At 40.3% G+C, this 15,692-nt stretch overlaps 1 protein-coding gene across 1 annotated transcript; it reads right to left on the bottom strand.

Annotated features, from left to right (window-relative positions):
• Nucleotides 1–432: 432 nt before the first annotated feature.
• Nucleotides 433–2,147, bottom strand: LOC111900553 (uncharacterized). Its single transcript, XM_023896433.3, has 2 exons — nt 1,904–2,147; nt 433–1,429 (listed from the first exon to the last, which is right to left on the bottom strand). The coding sequence occupies exons 1-2, from the start codon at nt 2,027–2,029 to the stop codon at nt 554–556; spliced, it is 1,002 nt and encodes a 333-aa protein (XP_023752201.1). The 5' UTR covers nt 2,030–2,147; the 3' UTR covers nt 433–553.
• Nucleotides 2,148–15,692: the final 13,545 nt, after the last annotated feature.

Below are 15,692 nucleotides of genomic sequence, written 5' to 3'. Positions count from 1 at the left end.
AAAAATAAAATATAAAACAAACGTTAGTCACTTTCCATACAACATAGACAATAAATTGTGTTTCATGTCTTCCTCTTCTGATGACAAGTGCTCTTTTTCAACAAGTGTATTTAGAAATATGAGATAAACCTTCTTAACCTTCCATTCTTCTTTTTTAACTTTTCTTTCTTCCTTTATTTGCTCCAATTCAAGTCTTTTCCTCATGACTTATAAATGCAAAGAACTTTCCACCATGTATGTTACTTTTATTGTTTCTTAATGGAATTTGAATATGTTGTTTGTAGCTACATTGGTCAAGCAAAAAGGTTGAAAATATATTTGTAGTGAAATTTACTTATGGATGGATAGAAAGAGGGAAAATAAGTATGCAAAGGGTTTTGGTCGTACTTTGTTATTTAATACCACAATGCATCGATATTTTGTTGTTGAGTCATTTTAGTGAAATGAAGACATTGAGAATTATATAATTATTTTGTTTTCCAAAATACAAAATTATACATGAGATGCAAATCACATAATAAAACACAAACTAAACATATAAAACAAACTACAATCACTTTCCATACAACATCGACAATAGATGATGTTTCATGTCTTTATCTTTTGGCGACAAGTGTTCTTTTGCTAATAGTGTATTCAAATGCATGTGATACACCTTTTTACTCTTCCTTTCTTCCTTTTTGACCTTTCTTTCTTCCTTTCTTTGGTCCAAGTCGAGTCTTTTTCTCATGATTTCAACTTCACTTTCTCTAGTAATCCTTATTGCATGAAGATCCATAACACATTCATTGTGAAACAAAGAACATTTTTCTTTCTTTTTATACTCACGATTAATTGTTGAACCACCACTATTTGGCGTTTCTGTGTTGGATAGGAAACAATAGTCCCCTTCTTCATTAGTCCTTATTCTTTTTGTGCTATCACCACTTTCATCATCTTCATGGGAAGGCGTGTCACTCTCATTTAGTAATTCCCACTTCGGATATTTACACATAACTTCATTAAATACAATAATGTCATTATACGTGCTCCCACATGTAGCATAAATTTTATGAGCTTCATTCTCAATATCTTTCAGACTCATTTCACTTGTTTTTTGTTTATCCGCTTTCCTATAGGATTCGATCCACTTGATAGCATTTTCATTAAGTCGTTTCCAACGACCTCTCATTTGATTATCGTTTCTTAAGCCGAGTTTTTTTGGGTTTTCTGATTGAGCTTCATTGTATAATTTTTTAACTTGCGCCCACAATGATGTTTTCTTTTGGTTTTTTCCATGAAATTGAAGTTCATTGGCAACACACCATGCTGACATTAAAGCCATGTCTTCTTCAAAATCCCATTTATCGCCTCTTGCATTTTTTTCAAAAGTATTTTGCAATGCTTCGTGATTTTCGATTATAGGAACTTGGTGAACACCCGAAGAAAACTGGAAGTTTTCAAAGTATTGATAATTTGGATATTAATAAGAGTGAGCACAATTCATAAGTCCAATTAGATATATAGAAATTGCAGATAATAGAAATAAAGTTTTGTAGACTTGTAGTTGTTCATGAAGATATGTTAACATTAATATTAAACATAGCCTTCAAAAGTCAAAATTTTAAGCAACTAAACACCAATAACTTTCAAATACCAAATCAAACAAAAATCAAGATGGACCCAAAAAAAAAGTTATGCGATATAATAGCAAATCCGATCTAAGATGAGAACTAAAACCCACAAAATTGTCACAAAAAGAGATAATAAAAAAAAAGACTGAATTTAATGAGAAGAAAGCTCTGAATAAAGAACGAGCTATAAGGAGATCTAGAACACTAAAACAAGTATAAAGCACTAATTACCTAAACAACGGCTTTTTAACGATTACAAAGCAAAATTTGGTGTGAATATAAACATATACCTTGATCGTATCGCCGGATTGGAAGACACAAGTAGTAGGTGTACCGGATGCTCCGCCATTGACGGAGGGATTAACGGTAGGCCATACGGCGGCGGCGGCGATGGGCTCTGCTTTTACATCTCCCATTTTGAGACAATTATGATAAGATTGAAAAAAAGGAGGGAAAGAAGAAGGGCGAATGGGAGAAGGAGGGTTTGAGTCGGAGAGAAAACCCAAATAATTATACGATGAATCCCTTCTTGGCTCACTTGTTCATTTGGGTTATTCTTATTCCATTTTTACCCTTTGGGTAATGATGGAATTGTTAATTATTTGATGTCAAAAATAATAAACGAAAAAACGACTATATTGATTTTGGTTTAATTAAAAAACTCTTTTTTTTTGAAACAGCAAGTATACTAAGCTTATTCCGAAATTATTTTTTCTATGTCCACTGCGGGAGGTCCTCGACCTCAAAAAGGGAAGGCAATACCATATACCGCTAAGCTAGAAGCCTTTGGTAAACGAAAAACGATGCAGATCGATATAATTTTAATTTTTGGGTTTGTTGAGTCATGAAATGAAAGCATAAGGAATTATATTATTATTTTGTTTTGTAGAATACAAAATTACAAATACAAACACAAAATATAAAACAAACTACAATCACTTTCCATACAACATCACCACATTTCATGTCTTTATCGTCTGCCGACAAATGTTCTTTTGCTAATAGTGTATTCAAATGTATGTGAGACACCTTCTTACTCTTTCTTTCTTCTTTTGGCAGACAAATGTTCTTTTGCTAATAGTGTATTCAAGTGTATTTGAGACACCTTCTTACTCTTTCTTTCTTCTTTTTTGACATTTCTTTCTTCCTTTCTTTGCTCCAAGTCGGGTCTTTTTCTCATGACTTCAATTTCACTTTCTCTAATAATCCTCATTTCATAAACTCCTGCTACAAAATCAATTGTTGAACCATCGTTATTTCACATTTATGGATTGAAATGGACACAATACTCCTCTTATTCTTCACTAGCCCTTGTTCTTTGTGTGCTATTGTCACAACTTTCATCATTACCCACTTCATATTCATAACAAGAACGCGTTGTGTCACGATTTTTATGTAATTCTCACTATGGATGTTTACACATAACTTCATTAAATACAATAAGGTCATTATACATGCCCCCACATGCAACATAAATTTTATGAGCTTCGTTTTCAATATTTTTCAGACTCATTTCACTCGTTTTCATTTTATATGCTTTCCTATAAGCATCGATCCACTTAATAGCATTTTCGTTAATTCGTTTCCAACGACCTCTTATTTGATTTTCATTCATCGATTGTAGTTTTTCTAGCTTTTATGTCCGAGTTTCATCATATAATTCCTTAATGCGGGCCCATAATCACATTTTCCTTTGTTTTTTGTTTTTTCTATAATATTGATCTTCACTAGCAATACACCATAACATTAAAGTCGTGTCTTCTTCAAAATCCCAATTATCGGCTCTTGCACACTTTTCAATATTATTCGAGGCTCGAACATTTCCAGTGATACGAACTTGATTAACATCTAAAAAAACTTGAGTGTTCGTAGTATTGAGAGTTTGGATAATCTTAAAAGTTTCAAATTTCATAACTTTTTATGGGATATGTTGGATCCAAACTATGAATTACAAAGAGTAGAAGGACAAAGTTGGGTTTGTATATGAAAATGTATCAATATTATGCTTTATCAAATGAAAAAAATGGGGTACTGTGTTTTCTTATACAAAATACTTTATAAATTATAACAAGATAAATTCTATCCAAAAAAAATTACACACCAACCAATCAAGAAATGATACATGCATGGAGTATGATTCATGAGTGATATTTGACCAAACCAAACCCAACCTAATCTTTAATCTTTGTTTGGTTGTCTGATTGGTTTGATGACATTTCTTTCCCTTTTCTTCATTATTTTGTTTTGTTTCAAGAATGCGGATCAAAAGAATAATTCTGAGCATAAATCACCAATAACTTCCATATACCAAATCAACCAAAATTGAAATAGACTAATATGCAAAACCATTTTAAGCATAAATTTTCAAAACTCAAAACTCAGTTTAGAACACTTAATTTTGAACAAACCCACATATCAGTAAAGTAAAATCTAACACGAGAGCTAAAATCCCACACAATTATGTTGAAAATCGCACAAAATAAAGAACAAAACTACAAGTACACCTAGAACCCTAAAACAAGTGTTGGTAAATAGCTAAATAAACGATCTTTTAACGATTACAAATCAGAATATGTAGGGTTCAAAATGAAAATAGTGAGAAGTCGAAATAGGTTTTAGTTTGTTAGGTTGCGAAATCAGGTTGATTTTGAAATGTATGTATTTGCAAGGCATGTCGAATTCGAACTTAATGTGTGACATCCCCAAATTTCATGGTCATTTTAAAAATCTTATTTATGCTTATTTGAAAAATCAGAGTATTCATTTTAATGAATAATATTGTGGAATTTGTTCCCAGAAAAACATGATAAATATATTATCAAAGCATTTCCGAAGAAATGTATTTTGTTCATATTAAAACATTGGGATGTCATCGTCAATACTGAAACATAAGCATAAATAGACCTTGTATTTATTTACACTAGTGATCTATATCTTCTTTAATCTCTTAGTGTAAAGTAGTTTCGTATCGATACTTGTGATACAACTAAACTGAGTGGTCAGGTTGGGAAACATGGTGAGTACATAGAGATTTCAATCCCACAATGTTATATCATATATATATATATATATATATATATATATATATATTAGAACCCACAAAATATATAATTCCACCATATATAAGCAACTTTACCCCACCCCATCGATCCTCACAACGACACGATCTATACTCTCGGATCTAAAACCAACCTCTTTACCTAATTCATACTCCCGAATCTAAAATTTACCTCTTACCTAATCCATACTCTCAGATCGGGTATGTCTGATCCATACTCCCAGATCAATAATTATGCCCATTTGTAACACCCAAAATCAGAAAGGCCAAGAAAGGAAAGAAAACCCTAAGTCAAAGGGTCAACTCGTCGAGTCCAGGGAGGAACTCGACGAGTCGGAGCGGGATCCGGGGGATCGATTAAGTAACCGACTCGGCGAGTCAGCTAAGGGGACTCGGCGAGTCTGGTCTGAACAAGGAAAATCCTAATCCCAGGAGTTGTATCCTATATAAAGGGTGTTATGTCCCTTCCTCAGCCTCCATATCATCCTAGAGAGCCTCTAAACCCTAGATTTCGTGTGAGCTTCCATCATTTGAGAGAAATAACTTTGGAGGAAGGAACCTTTGAAAGGAACTTGAAGATCAAGAGGGTTGCTTCAAAGGAGAGGTGTAGATCCAAGATCTACTTCAGTTTGTGTTCATCTTGGAGGTAATAAGCTGCTATCTTCCCTCCTTTGCAAATAGATCTATTTTTTGGTTATGAAATTTGGGGGTTTTATGGTTGTTTGAGACCCAATTCGGGTTTGGGGCTTAGATATGTGGTTGCCACTTCAGGTCTAGTGTTGGGATGGTCCAATATGTCGTAAAGCATTAGATATTGAGTAGTTGGTGAAGCCCTTTTGTCCTAAAACCTAGCCCTAGTGTGTTTTGAGCCTAGATCTCTTTAGTTATACGTAAAGTTTGCAACTTACGTAAGGATTGAGCTTTGGAAGTATGGATCTATGATTTGGAGCCCCTGCATGGCTCGAAAAGCCACTGAATGGATTAAGAACTGGAGCGACTCGGCGAGTTGGAAGAACAACTCGGCGAGTCTGTTGAAGATTGCCTTGGACTCGGCGAGTCAAGTCGCGAAACCCCAAACCCTTCGAGTTAAGACTCGGATCAGTGAGTCGAGTGGGGACTCAGTGAGTTGGACAGGTCAGGACTCGGAAATCGTTAGACTCGGCGAGTCGAGTCGCGAATGAAAGGATTATGAGCTAATGAACTCGACGAGTCAGTAGGCAGACTCGGCGAGTAGGGTTGACCTGGAAGGTTGATTTTGACCAGGACTTTGACTTTGACCAGAGTTGACTTTTGGAGATCAGTTAAGCTAAGTGATATATGCTTTGATATTGGTAGCTCAGGGAGCTAGTGGAGCAGCGGTTCAGGGAGTTGTCGGTCAGTATCCAGAGAGGTTATCAACAAGTTCAGCAGTACCAGGTGAGTTTCCCGTTGTGTGAATGGGTCTAAGGCCACAATGTCGACCCATGTAGTTATGAGTAGAAGACCCGGGGGTTAGCCCTAGGCACAGTATGCTAGAATGATATTCAGGACGAGGTCTAACGATAGCGGGCGGGTGCCCAAGGAATGGTTTATGTGATAGCTTATACTTGTTGTCTGTGTGATACATGTATGTGCCTGGTAGGGAGGTGAGTGTGGGCGAAGTCCCGTATCTCACCAATAGTAGAGTGTGGATGGTGTTCCACATCTCATTAGCAGCAGAACAAGGGCGAGGCCCAAGTTAGGGAAAGAGTGAGTGTGGGTTGGGCCCATATCTCACTATCAGTAGGAGCGTGGACGGGGTTCCATGAATCATCAGTAGCAGGACAAGGATGAGGCCCAGGATAGGCGAGGCCTTAGGACATGGTCCATTAGTATATGTTTAGCTTATGTGTTGTGATATGTTTATGTGCTATTATATGTTAGAGGGCGAGGCCTAACTGAAACAGATCTATATCTGAGCGGGGCTCGAAGCCAGGCGAGGCCTGGAGCGACGGGGCCGTTGTAGCGGGCGAGGCCCGAGGTAGAAGGTGAGGCCTAGAATAGCGAGCGTGGCCTAGTATGTGTAGTATGTGGTTATACATGGTATGTGGTAGGTTGGGGAACTCACTAAGCTTCGTGCTTACGGTTTTCAGTTTTGGTTTCAGGTACTTCCGGTAGCATAGGGAAGAGCTCGGGGTGATCGTATGGCACACACCATAGATTAGTCAGCCTGGGATGTTTTACTCTGATAATGAACATGTGTTTTGGAAATTAATACTCTGATTATGTTATGGAGTGATAATTATGTTTTAAGTAATGTTTTATAAAAGAAATTTTTAGTCTTAAATTTTGGGACGTTACAAGTTGGTATCAGAGCCTTGGTTTAAGGGATTCGGACGTACTCTCGAGTGTATCCGAACTCAAACTAAGGAATTGGTATGGAAGTTTTCAAAATGAAAAGACAGTTTTGTAAAAAGAGTTTAAGAAAGAAAACAATTTTAGAAAAGCAAAAAGAATTCATAAAGAAAAGAATTTTGAAAAGAGAAAAAGGGGTGTGGTGCATGTAATCAGTCGAGCTCAAGTAAGTACCCCAAAATACCCATACAAGTTATGTTATGATTATCAGTTAATAGAACAGCATGCTAGATTAGGACTAAGGATCTAGGGAGGATGCCTTATGTGCCTGTTATATGTGCTTTTTAGCTGCATGATAATGCTGGTTAAACAGTAGTAGGATAGCCTGTTTAGGTTATGCCTGAGTTTATGAGTTTGTGTTGCATGCTAGTACAGATTCTTGGTATGATATTATGATTGCTTGAGTATGTTATGGTAAGATTTTCCCTTGTCTGAATGCTGCTTGCTTTGTGCATTGTGGGATTCCGAGTGATGGAAGTTAGCCATTAGGTGGATATGTCACGTCACATGTGATCAGGGTTGAATAATCTCAGAGTGTTGGATTTGGCCCTATTGTGCAGCTCTTGTTTGAGTCCAACCGTTGTAGGGACGAGTCTTTTACTCGAAGGATTATCTGAGCCTCGTCACGTGTGATGGTATCCAAGTAATGGCTAATTGGCATCACAAGGAGTCCTTCAGCAACTGAGGATTGGTTTGGTGTGAGTCAGAGGTTTCCCTAGGGCAAGCCTAGGATGAGATAGTGCTGGGAGCAGTAGTAGTAGAAAAGGGACCTGGTGGAGTCAAAGCAGTTCTTGAGGAAAGTACGGATAGATGTGGAAGGTAGTACGGGCCCGTACTACTGAAAGCAGAGGATCCGTACTCGATTCGGGAAAGGCCGAGACAAGACCGGGAACCTGGTCATGCGTGTTTTTGGTCTCGCAGCAGTGATAAGTATTCTGATAGTGGTTGTGGTATATTTTCAGCATGGTGACGTTGCGAGAGAGACCAGTGGGAGGATCAGGCGCCGGAGAGGGATCAGGCTTGGGTTCAGGAGCCGAGCAGCTCGAGGAGCGAATGAGGGAGTTGATATCAGCGGAGGTTACGCCCAGTATTCTAGATCAGACTCCTATGATCTTTGGCACGGTCAAGGAGGGTATACTGGAGATTTTGGATGAGAGGTTGGGAGCCTTCCGTACCGAGATGATGGCTTTGATGGGAGCGCGTACCTTGACATTTCGAGAGTTCAGGGCTTGCGAGGCACCAGATTATCATGGGGCTAGGGACCCCATCGCTAGCAGCAGATGGTTGGCTGATGTTGCCAACGCATTACGTACGAGTCGGTGTCCCGAGGGGGACAAGGTCAGACTCGCTTCCTGTCTTCTGAAGGACAGAGTAAGGGATTGGTGGGAGGAGATTGGTCATGCTTTGGGGGATGATGTCGCATTGGACGCGATGACATGGAGCGATTTCTCGGCCAAGTTCAGGGCAGAGTTTTCGCCAATTATTGAGGTGCAGTAGTTGGCACGGGAGTTTCAGGATTTGACGCAGACCACTGAGACTGTGGCGAAGATCACCGTCAAGTTCAGAGAGAGGGCTCTTCTGGTACTGCAGTATGTCGTGAATGAGGAGATGAAGAAGGCCCGATACCATGAGATGTTAAGGGATGACATCAGGCAGTTTGTGAGCAGGTCCAGCTGCAAAACGTTGGAGGATATGATCGCTCGGGCTAGAGAGAGGGAAATTGATTTAGAGCAGATCCGAAAGAGGAAGTCGGATGAGGTTTAGGTAGCCACAGGTTCGGGCAAAAGTCCCAAGGGATCGGATTTGAGATCGAGGGATTATCAAGACTGCAGCCGGTGCGGGAAGTGTGACAGGGCGCACGGGGGCGCGTGTAGGAGTGGTAGCGGTGGTGAGTCTGGCTGCTTCAAGTGCGGTCGGACTGATCATTTTAACAGGGATTATACTGTTACCACCACACAAGGATCAGACTTGGTATGTTTTCACTGCAATCAGCGGGGTCACAAGAAGGCCCAGTGCCCCAGTCTGCTTTCGGCAGGACGGGTGATGGCACCTGCCCCTGCAACATTGAGGATCACAGACGACCGTCAAGGCCGTGCAGAGGCGCCTGCGGTAGGAGGCAGGGCTTTTCAGATGACTACCTTGGAGATGCGAGCAGCATCGGACGTTGCAGGTATGCGACTTCCGTTTTCAGTTTTTTTTTGTGTGCATGATTATATTGTTATGGTTCTACATCATTATCGGTATGAGTATTTTACTTTTTGTGCGGCTTGATTGTGATCGAGTTATATGCCATCTGCATACCTTGGATATTTGAATGGTAGTTAAGGGATGTGCCCTATCGGAGAAGGTTGCTTAGGATGCAGTAACCGTAGCATGCCTGGGAGGGACTTGGTACGTCTCGCTAGTTCGGAGCTGTATAGTTTTAGAAATGGAATGGTTAGATCCCTAGCTATGTTAAGCTTGGGGTTCCTCAGCAGATTGATTATGGAATGGTAGCAAGGATTGGGATTTCTTTTCGAGCATTGACCAGCAAGGTGTAAGCAGGATCGAAGTGGGGGAGAATCCTCCGAGTGTACAAGGGTAAGAGCACGCAGATCTAGAATGAGTACGCGATCTCTGAGAAGGAAAAGAAGTAGTACATCGTTTGATGGATTGAGGAGTTTAGGGTTGGGAGTTTGAGAAACTCCCCATCAGTTAGTGCATGTAATGGTGATGGTTAGTACGTGGTTGGGAATTTAGGTTGGAGGATCGCCTGTAGGACTTGAGTGAGTCGGAATGAAGATCTTGAGGACGGATAACATGGGATGCTTTCGTGTTAATAGACATTGGCAGAGGCAGCATGTAGAGCATGTTAGAGCGGCGGGAGCGTCGCAGCTTTCTCCAGCAGCGGTCAATGGTGGAAGGTGTTGTAAGACTACGGGGCAACCGTAGCATTCACTAGCAGTCAGAGATGGAAGGTGATGTAAGACTGTGGGTAAGCCGTAGCATTCCATAGTAGCTTCATTAGCGGAGTTGGGGCGAGGCACTTATCTCCTAGTGATCAGATAGGGATCAGGAATGAGTAGTGGATGAGAATAGTAAGTAGTTTGCCTGTATAGTCCTAGAGAGGTGAGACCTTGGGAGAGGCCGCTCCAGGATGTAGTTGGGTGAGACCCGTGGGCAAGGCCCGTATGAGAGTAGTAGTATAGGTGAGACCTGAGAGCAGAGTTGCTTAGTAGTATGGTTGGGTGAGACCCGTGGGCGAGGCCCGTGAGTTTTAATAGCACAGGCGGGACCTGGTAGGGACCTTAGTGTCAAGATAGGGGATCAAGGATCCCAGGATTATAGTGCCTGAATGGCAGAATAGATTGAGCAGTTAAAGGTAGTCGAAGTTTCTTCAAAAGTCGTTGAGAGCGACTAGGAGTCGTGTTAGGACTAGCGACCAGGGGGAGCCGGTAATCCAGATATGGATAGGTTGATAGAGACCAGGGTGGTCTCGGTTCATCCGGAAGGCAGAGAAGGAATAGCAGAAATTTTCAGTCAGTAGCAGTGCTGGTAAGAAGTCTATGGTGGAATTCAGTTAGTTGATCGTCGGGTGCTCAACACCAAATTATAGTAGAGAGAAATGCCCAGTGGATACTGGCGGTAATGACCCGTACTGTAGGTAGCGGGAGTAATGGATTTGGTGAAGGATAGGACCTTCACAGTGACAAAGGAAATAGTTGGTTATGGAACATCGCCTTGGGAAGGCAAGGAAAGAGGGGGTGAACCCCTATGGGTTCGGTTGCAATACTCGGAGAGTACCAGAAGGATTGTCGGTTGAGTAAGTTGTGTTTCCAGAATGTTCAGGGTCAGGGTTGACCTGAGATTATTATCCGCAAGGATGAATGGTCATCAGGAGGACCGGGCGAAAGGACAGCAAAGGTAGGTAGCTGGTGTTGGATTAATAAGTAGAGTATTGAAAGCAGATCGCAGGCGGTTGGCCATAGCAAACTTCGAGGACGAAGTTTAGTTTAAGTGGGGGAAAGTTGTAACACCCAAAATCAGAAAGGCCAAGAAAGGAAAGAATACCCTAAGTCAAAGGGTCAACTCGTCGAGTCCAGGGAGGAACTCGACGAGTCGGAGCGGGATCCGGGGGATCGATTAAGTAACCAACTCGGCGAGTCGGCTAAGGGGACTCGGCGAGTCTGGTCTGAACAAGGAAAACCCTAATCCCGGGAGTTGTATCCTATATAAAGGGTGTTATGTCCCTTCCTCAGCCTCCATATCATCCTAGAGAGCCTCTAAACCCTAGATTTCGTGTGAGCTTCCATCATTTGAGAGAAATAACTTTGGAGGAAGGAACCTTTGAAAGGAACTTGAAGATCAAGAGGTTTGCTTCAAAGGAGAGGTGTAGATCGGAGATCTACTTCAATTTGTGCTCATCTTGGAGGTAATAAGCTGCTATCTTCCCTCCTTTTCATATAGATCTATTTTTTTGTTATGAGATTTGGGGGTTTTATGGTTGTTTGAGACCCAATTCGGGTTTGGGGCTAAGATATGTGGTTGCCACTACAGATCTAGTGTTGTGATGGTCCAATATGTCGTAAAGCATTAGATATTGAGTAGTTGGTGAAGCCCTTTTATCCTAAAACTGTGACAATAGTCAAATTCGGGTCAAGTCTAAGCCGGACAAGGTCAACGAGTCAAACCGGTCAACTCAATTAAAACCTTGTATAATAGGGTTTGTATTATGTAATTTCTGTATAACTCACTATCTTAATGAGAAAACATCACTTGGAAAGTTCGTGTGTTTAAATTTCTTTAACTTTAGTGCTAAACAATGAACAAGAACAATAAAACAATGTTGCATACTCATAGGGAGTGTGTAAGATCCTAAAACATGGCATAACGGGGTTTACGGACCTTGCATTGCGAAGCCGGACACTCACATTCGTCACACACGAAACCACTCTCAATCATTTTCACTCTATCTCTTCTTATCGAGAATCTCTCCCAAATCTCTCTAAGAAAGTGAAATCTCTCCCAAATATCTCTTTGTATGTGAAATCTCTCCAAGGATGTCAAATCTCTCCCAAATCTCTCTAAGAATATGAAATCTTTCCCAAATATCTCTCTGTATGTGAAATCTCTCCAAGTATGTCAAATCTCTCCCAAATCTCTCTAAGAATATGAAATCTCTCCCAAATATCTCTTTGTATGTGAAATCTCTCCAAGAATGTCAAATCTCTCCCAAATCTCTCTAAGAATATGAAATCTCTCCCAAATATCTCTCTGTATGTGAAATCTCTCCAAGAATGTCAAATCTCTCTAAGAAAGTGAAATCTCTCCCAAATATCTCTTTGTATGTGAAATCTCTCCAAGAATGTCAAATATCTCCCAAATCTCTCTGAGTATGTGGAATCTCTCTCAAATCTCTCTCGAAATCTCTCCCAACTTTCTATAATCACTCGGGGCATCCCGACCCTCAAATTTGGCGAAAACAGCCCAAAAACGGAAGTCTAAGCGAAAAACGGACTTAAGGAACCGAAACCCCTCTTAGGAACCGAAACCCCTCTTAGGAACCGAAAGTCCCCTTAGGAACCGAACCCTCCTGATGAAGAAGAACCGAACCGAACCCTCCTGATGAAGAAGAACCGAACCGAACCTTCGGACGGACCCCTCGCCCTTCGCTTCTCGCTTCTGGCTCGCGCCTTTCGCTTCCGACTTAGCACCAGTAAGGACCGAACCTCGGCCTAGGACCGAGAGGTCTCGCTGGGAACGCTTTTTCTCCCGGTTTTCGACTAAATTCGCATTTTAGGCCCGTTTTTAATTGTTTTAACATGAGATTTTCACCCAAAACTTTATTTTAACATATAAGGACCCTTAACTATTAATTAATCACATTTTTAAGGATAAAACCTTATCCAAAAGAGAGTGGGTGAAGTACAAAGGTAGAGTGTTGACTTTACTTATGTCTATGACACAAGCAACCACTCCCATACCCACTCCATGTCACTATTCACCACCAGCCCATCCCTAGTCACTTCATAGGTCCTTTCTCACTATTTACAACTATTCCCACGTTCTTAGGGCTGGAACATCCATCCTCTCTCCTCACACTTTAATCATTCTCTCATTTTTACCAAGAATCACACTCCAAACTCTCTCATCTTTTTCTCTCTAATTCGAGAATTTCAAGGCATACTCCAAGACTCTTCTCCTACAATTAGTAAGTATCATCATCTTTCTTATGATTATTACACATCCTCCTACTCAAAATCAAAGATTTCTTACACAAACATCATCACATTCTTGTTAGATCTTCGAATCTTCAAGTGATTCTTCAAGTGTTCTTGGGTTGAACACTTCTCTTCTTCAACACTTACCTACTGAAATCACTCAAGGTGAGTTCATACCCCTATATTTTTATGTTTTCTTAAGTTTTTAGGGGGGGAATACAAGTTAAAACACCAAGAACATAACTAAATTTTTCTAACAGCTTTCATCAGAAAAGTTGGACTCCATTCACAGACTGTTTTGGACAACTTAAACATTTTTGTTTGAAAAACTGTTTTAAGTGTAAGTAGTTCCAGTTCTTAGCTTTAAAATGACTACTTGCACATCTCCATACGATTTTTCTACAATTTATGGTGATTTTTACAAAACTGCCTATCATTTCAAACACCAATCCGGACCAGTCTGTGATTATGGACTTTTTCACCCAAGTTGGAGGTCATTAAAAATCATGATAAAAATTATGAGTAAACTAGACACATTTTGGGAACTCTCAGAATTTGCGGATTTGTTAACAGCTTATAACTTTCATAACACTTTGTATTATGTTGAGCAAAGTGTATAACGATAAGTTCTAAATATTGAATGTGTTTCCTTGTTAGTTTATCATCATAAACTGAAATATAGTCATTCATGATAAGATTATTCATTCATTTAGAATACGTAAATTAAGCTATAATGAGCATAGTTTATGGATTCATAGTATTAAAACATTCATAAAAGAATTCTTATACATTACAAACGTTTTGGATAAACTATAATAGGTATAGTTTATGTATCATTTACTTCTCAAACTTATTTACCAAAGGTTTTCAGTTTAGTTCACGTAAATCTGTTAATGAATAAATTTGTGAGTCATTCCCTTCGGGTTACTTCTAAAGTAACAAAGTCGAAAAGTCCTGTAAATGGTAACCAGAGTCTCTTGTAGGGAGAACGTGATAGTTGTGTATAGATCTATATTGGGTTTGACAAACCCACACCAGATCTGCTTGCAACAGCTAGACCAGCAGGTCTGTGGTGACAAGTGTCATTTAACGGCGACGCCTGAAGAACGTCGTATTACGAGGCCGTTTATGTCAAGTATGGTTATAATAACTCACAGAAAGTATTAACAAACTTAAGAATTTACGAGAATTTCACTAATATCATATGCGTTTATATCGAAATGAACTCACGTTATTTTCTGTAAATAAGGAAGATTACTCATACGTTTCAGTCTTTGGGTACAAGACTACAGCATTCATTTTAAGGAAAATATCAGATTTTTCTAGAACAGCTATGCAATTACGAGACAAGCTATTTCATAATTATATACAAAAACTTATGAACTCACCAACCATTGTGTTGACACTTTTTCCAACTATTTGTATTCTCAGGAAATCGCTAAACAGGTAACAAAGTACTTTTGAGGATGGGACGCTGAGGTGTCAAACTTATCATATTTTGTCAACATATTGTAATTGATTTTGAAACATGTAATTCATACAATGATGTAACTCTTTCAATTATATATATGTTGGTTGTGTTTACTTTCATCACTATTGCCATTGTTGTTATGATACTACACATGAAGTCCTCCACCCCCGGACGTTTCCGTCATCCTTGGTTTGGGGGTGTGACAAAAACCTAGCCCTAGTGTGTTTTGAGCCTAGATCTCTTTAGTTATACATAAAGTTTGCAACTTTACGTAAGGATTAAGCTTTGGAATTATGGATCTATGATTTGGAGCCCCTGCATGGCTCGAAAATCCACTAAATGGATTAAGAACTGGAGCGACTCGGCGAGTCACATGGGTGGACTCGGTGAGTTAGATGAAGTTGGGCAGGAACTCGGCGAGTTGGAAGAACAACTCGGCGAGTCTGTTCTTGGACTCGGCGAGTCAAGTGGCGAAACCCCAAACCCTTCGAGTTATGACTCGGATCAATGAGTCGAGTGGGGAATCAGTGAGTTGGACAGGTCGGACTCGGAAATCGTTAGACTCGGCGAGTCAGGGGCTGACTCAACGAGTCGAGTCGCGAATGAAAGGATTATGAGCTAATGAACTCGGCGAGTCAGTAGGCAGACTCGGCGAGTAGGGTTGACCTGGGAGGTTGACTTTGACCAGGACTTTGACTTTGACCAGAGTTGACTTTTGGAGATCAGTTAAGCTAAGTGATATATGCTTTGATATTGGTAGCTCGGGGAGCTAGTGGAGCAGTGGTTCAGGGAGTTGTCGGTCAGCATCCAGAGAGGTTATCAACGAGTTCAGCAGTACCAGGTGAGTTTCCCTTTGTGTGAATGGGTCTAAGGCCACAATGCCGGCCCATGTAGTTATGAGTAGAAGACCAGGGGGTTAGCACTAGGCACAATATGCTAGAATGATATTCAGGACGAGGTCCAATGATAGCGGGTGG

The sequence above is a fragment of the Lactuca sativa genome, chromosome 1, assembly GCF_002870075.4.
Source record: "Lactuca sativa cultivar Salinas chromosome 1, Lsat_Salinas_v11, whole genome shotgun sequence".
Classification (NCBI taxonomy): domain Eukaryota; kingdom Viridiplantae; phylum Streptophyta; class Magnoliopsida; order Asterales; family Asteraceae; genus Lactuca; species Lactuca sativa.
The sequence above is the reverse complement of the archived record's forward strand: the minus strand, read 5'-3'. Positions and strand labels throughout refer to the sequence as shown.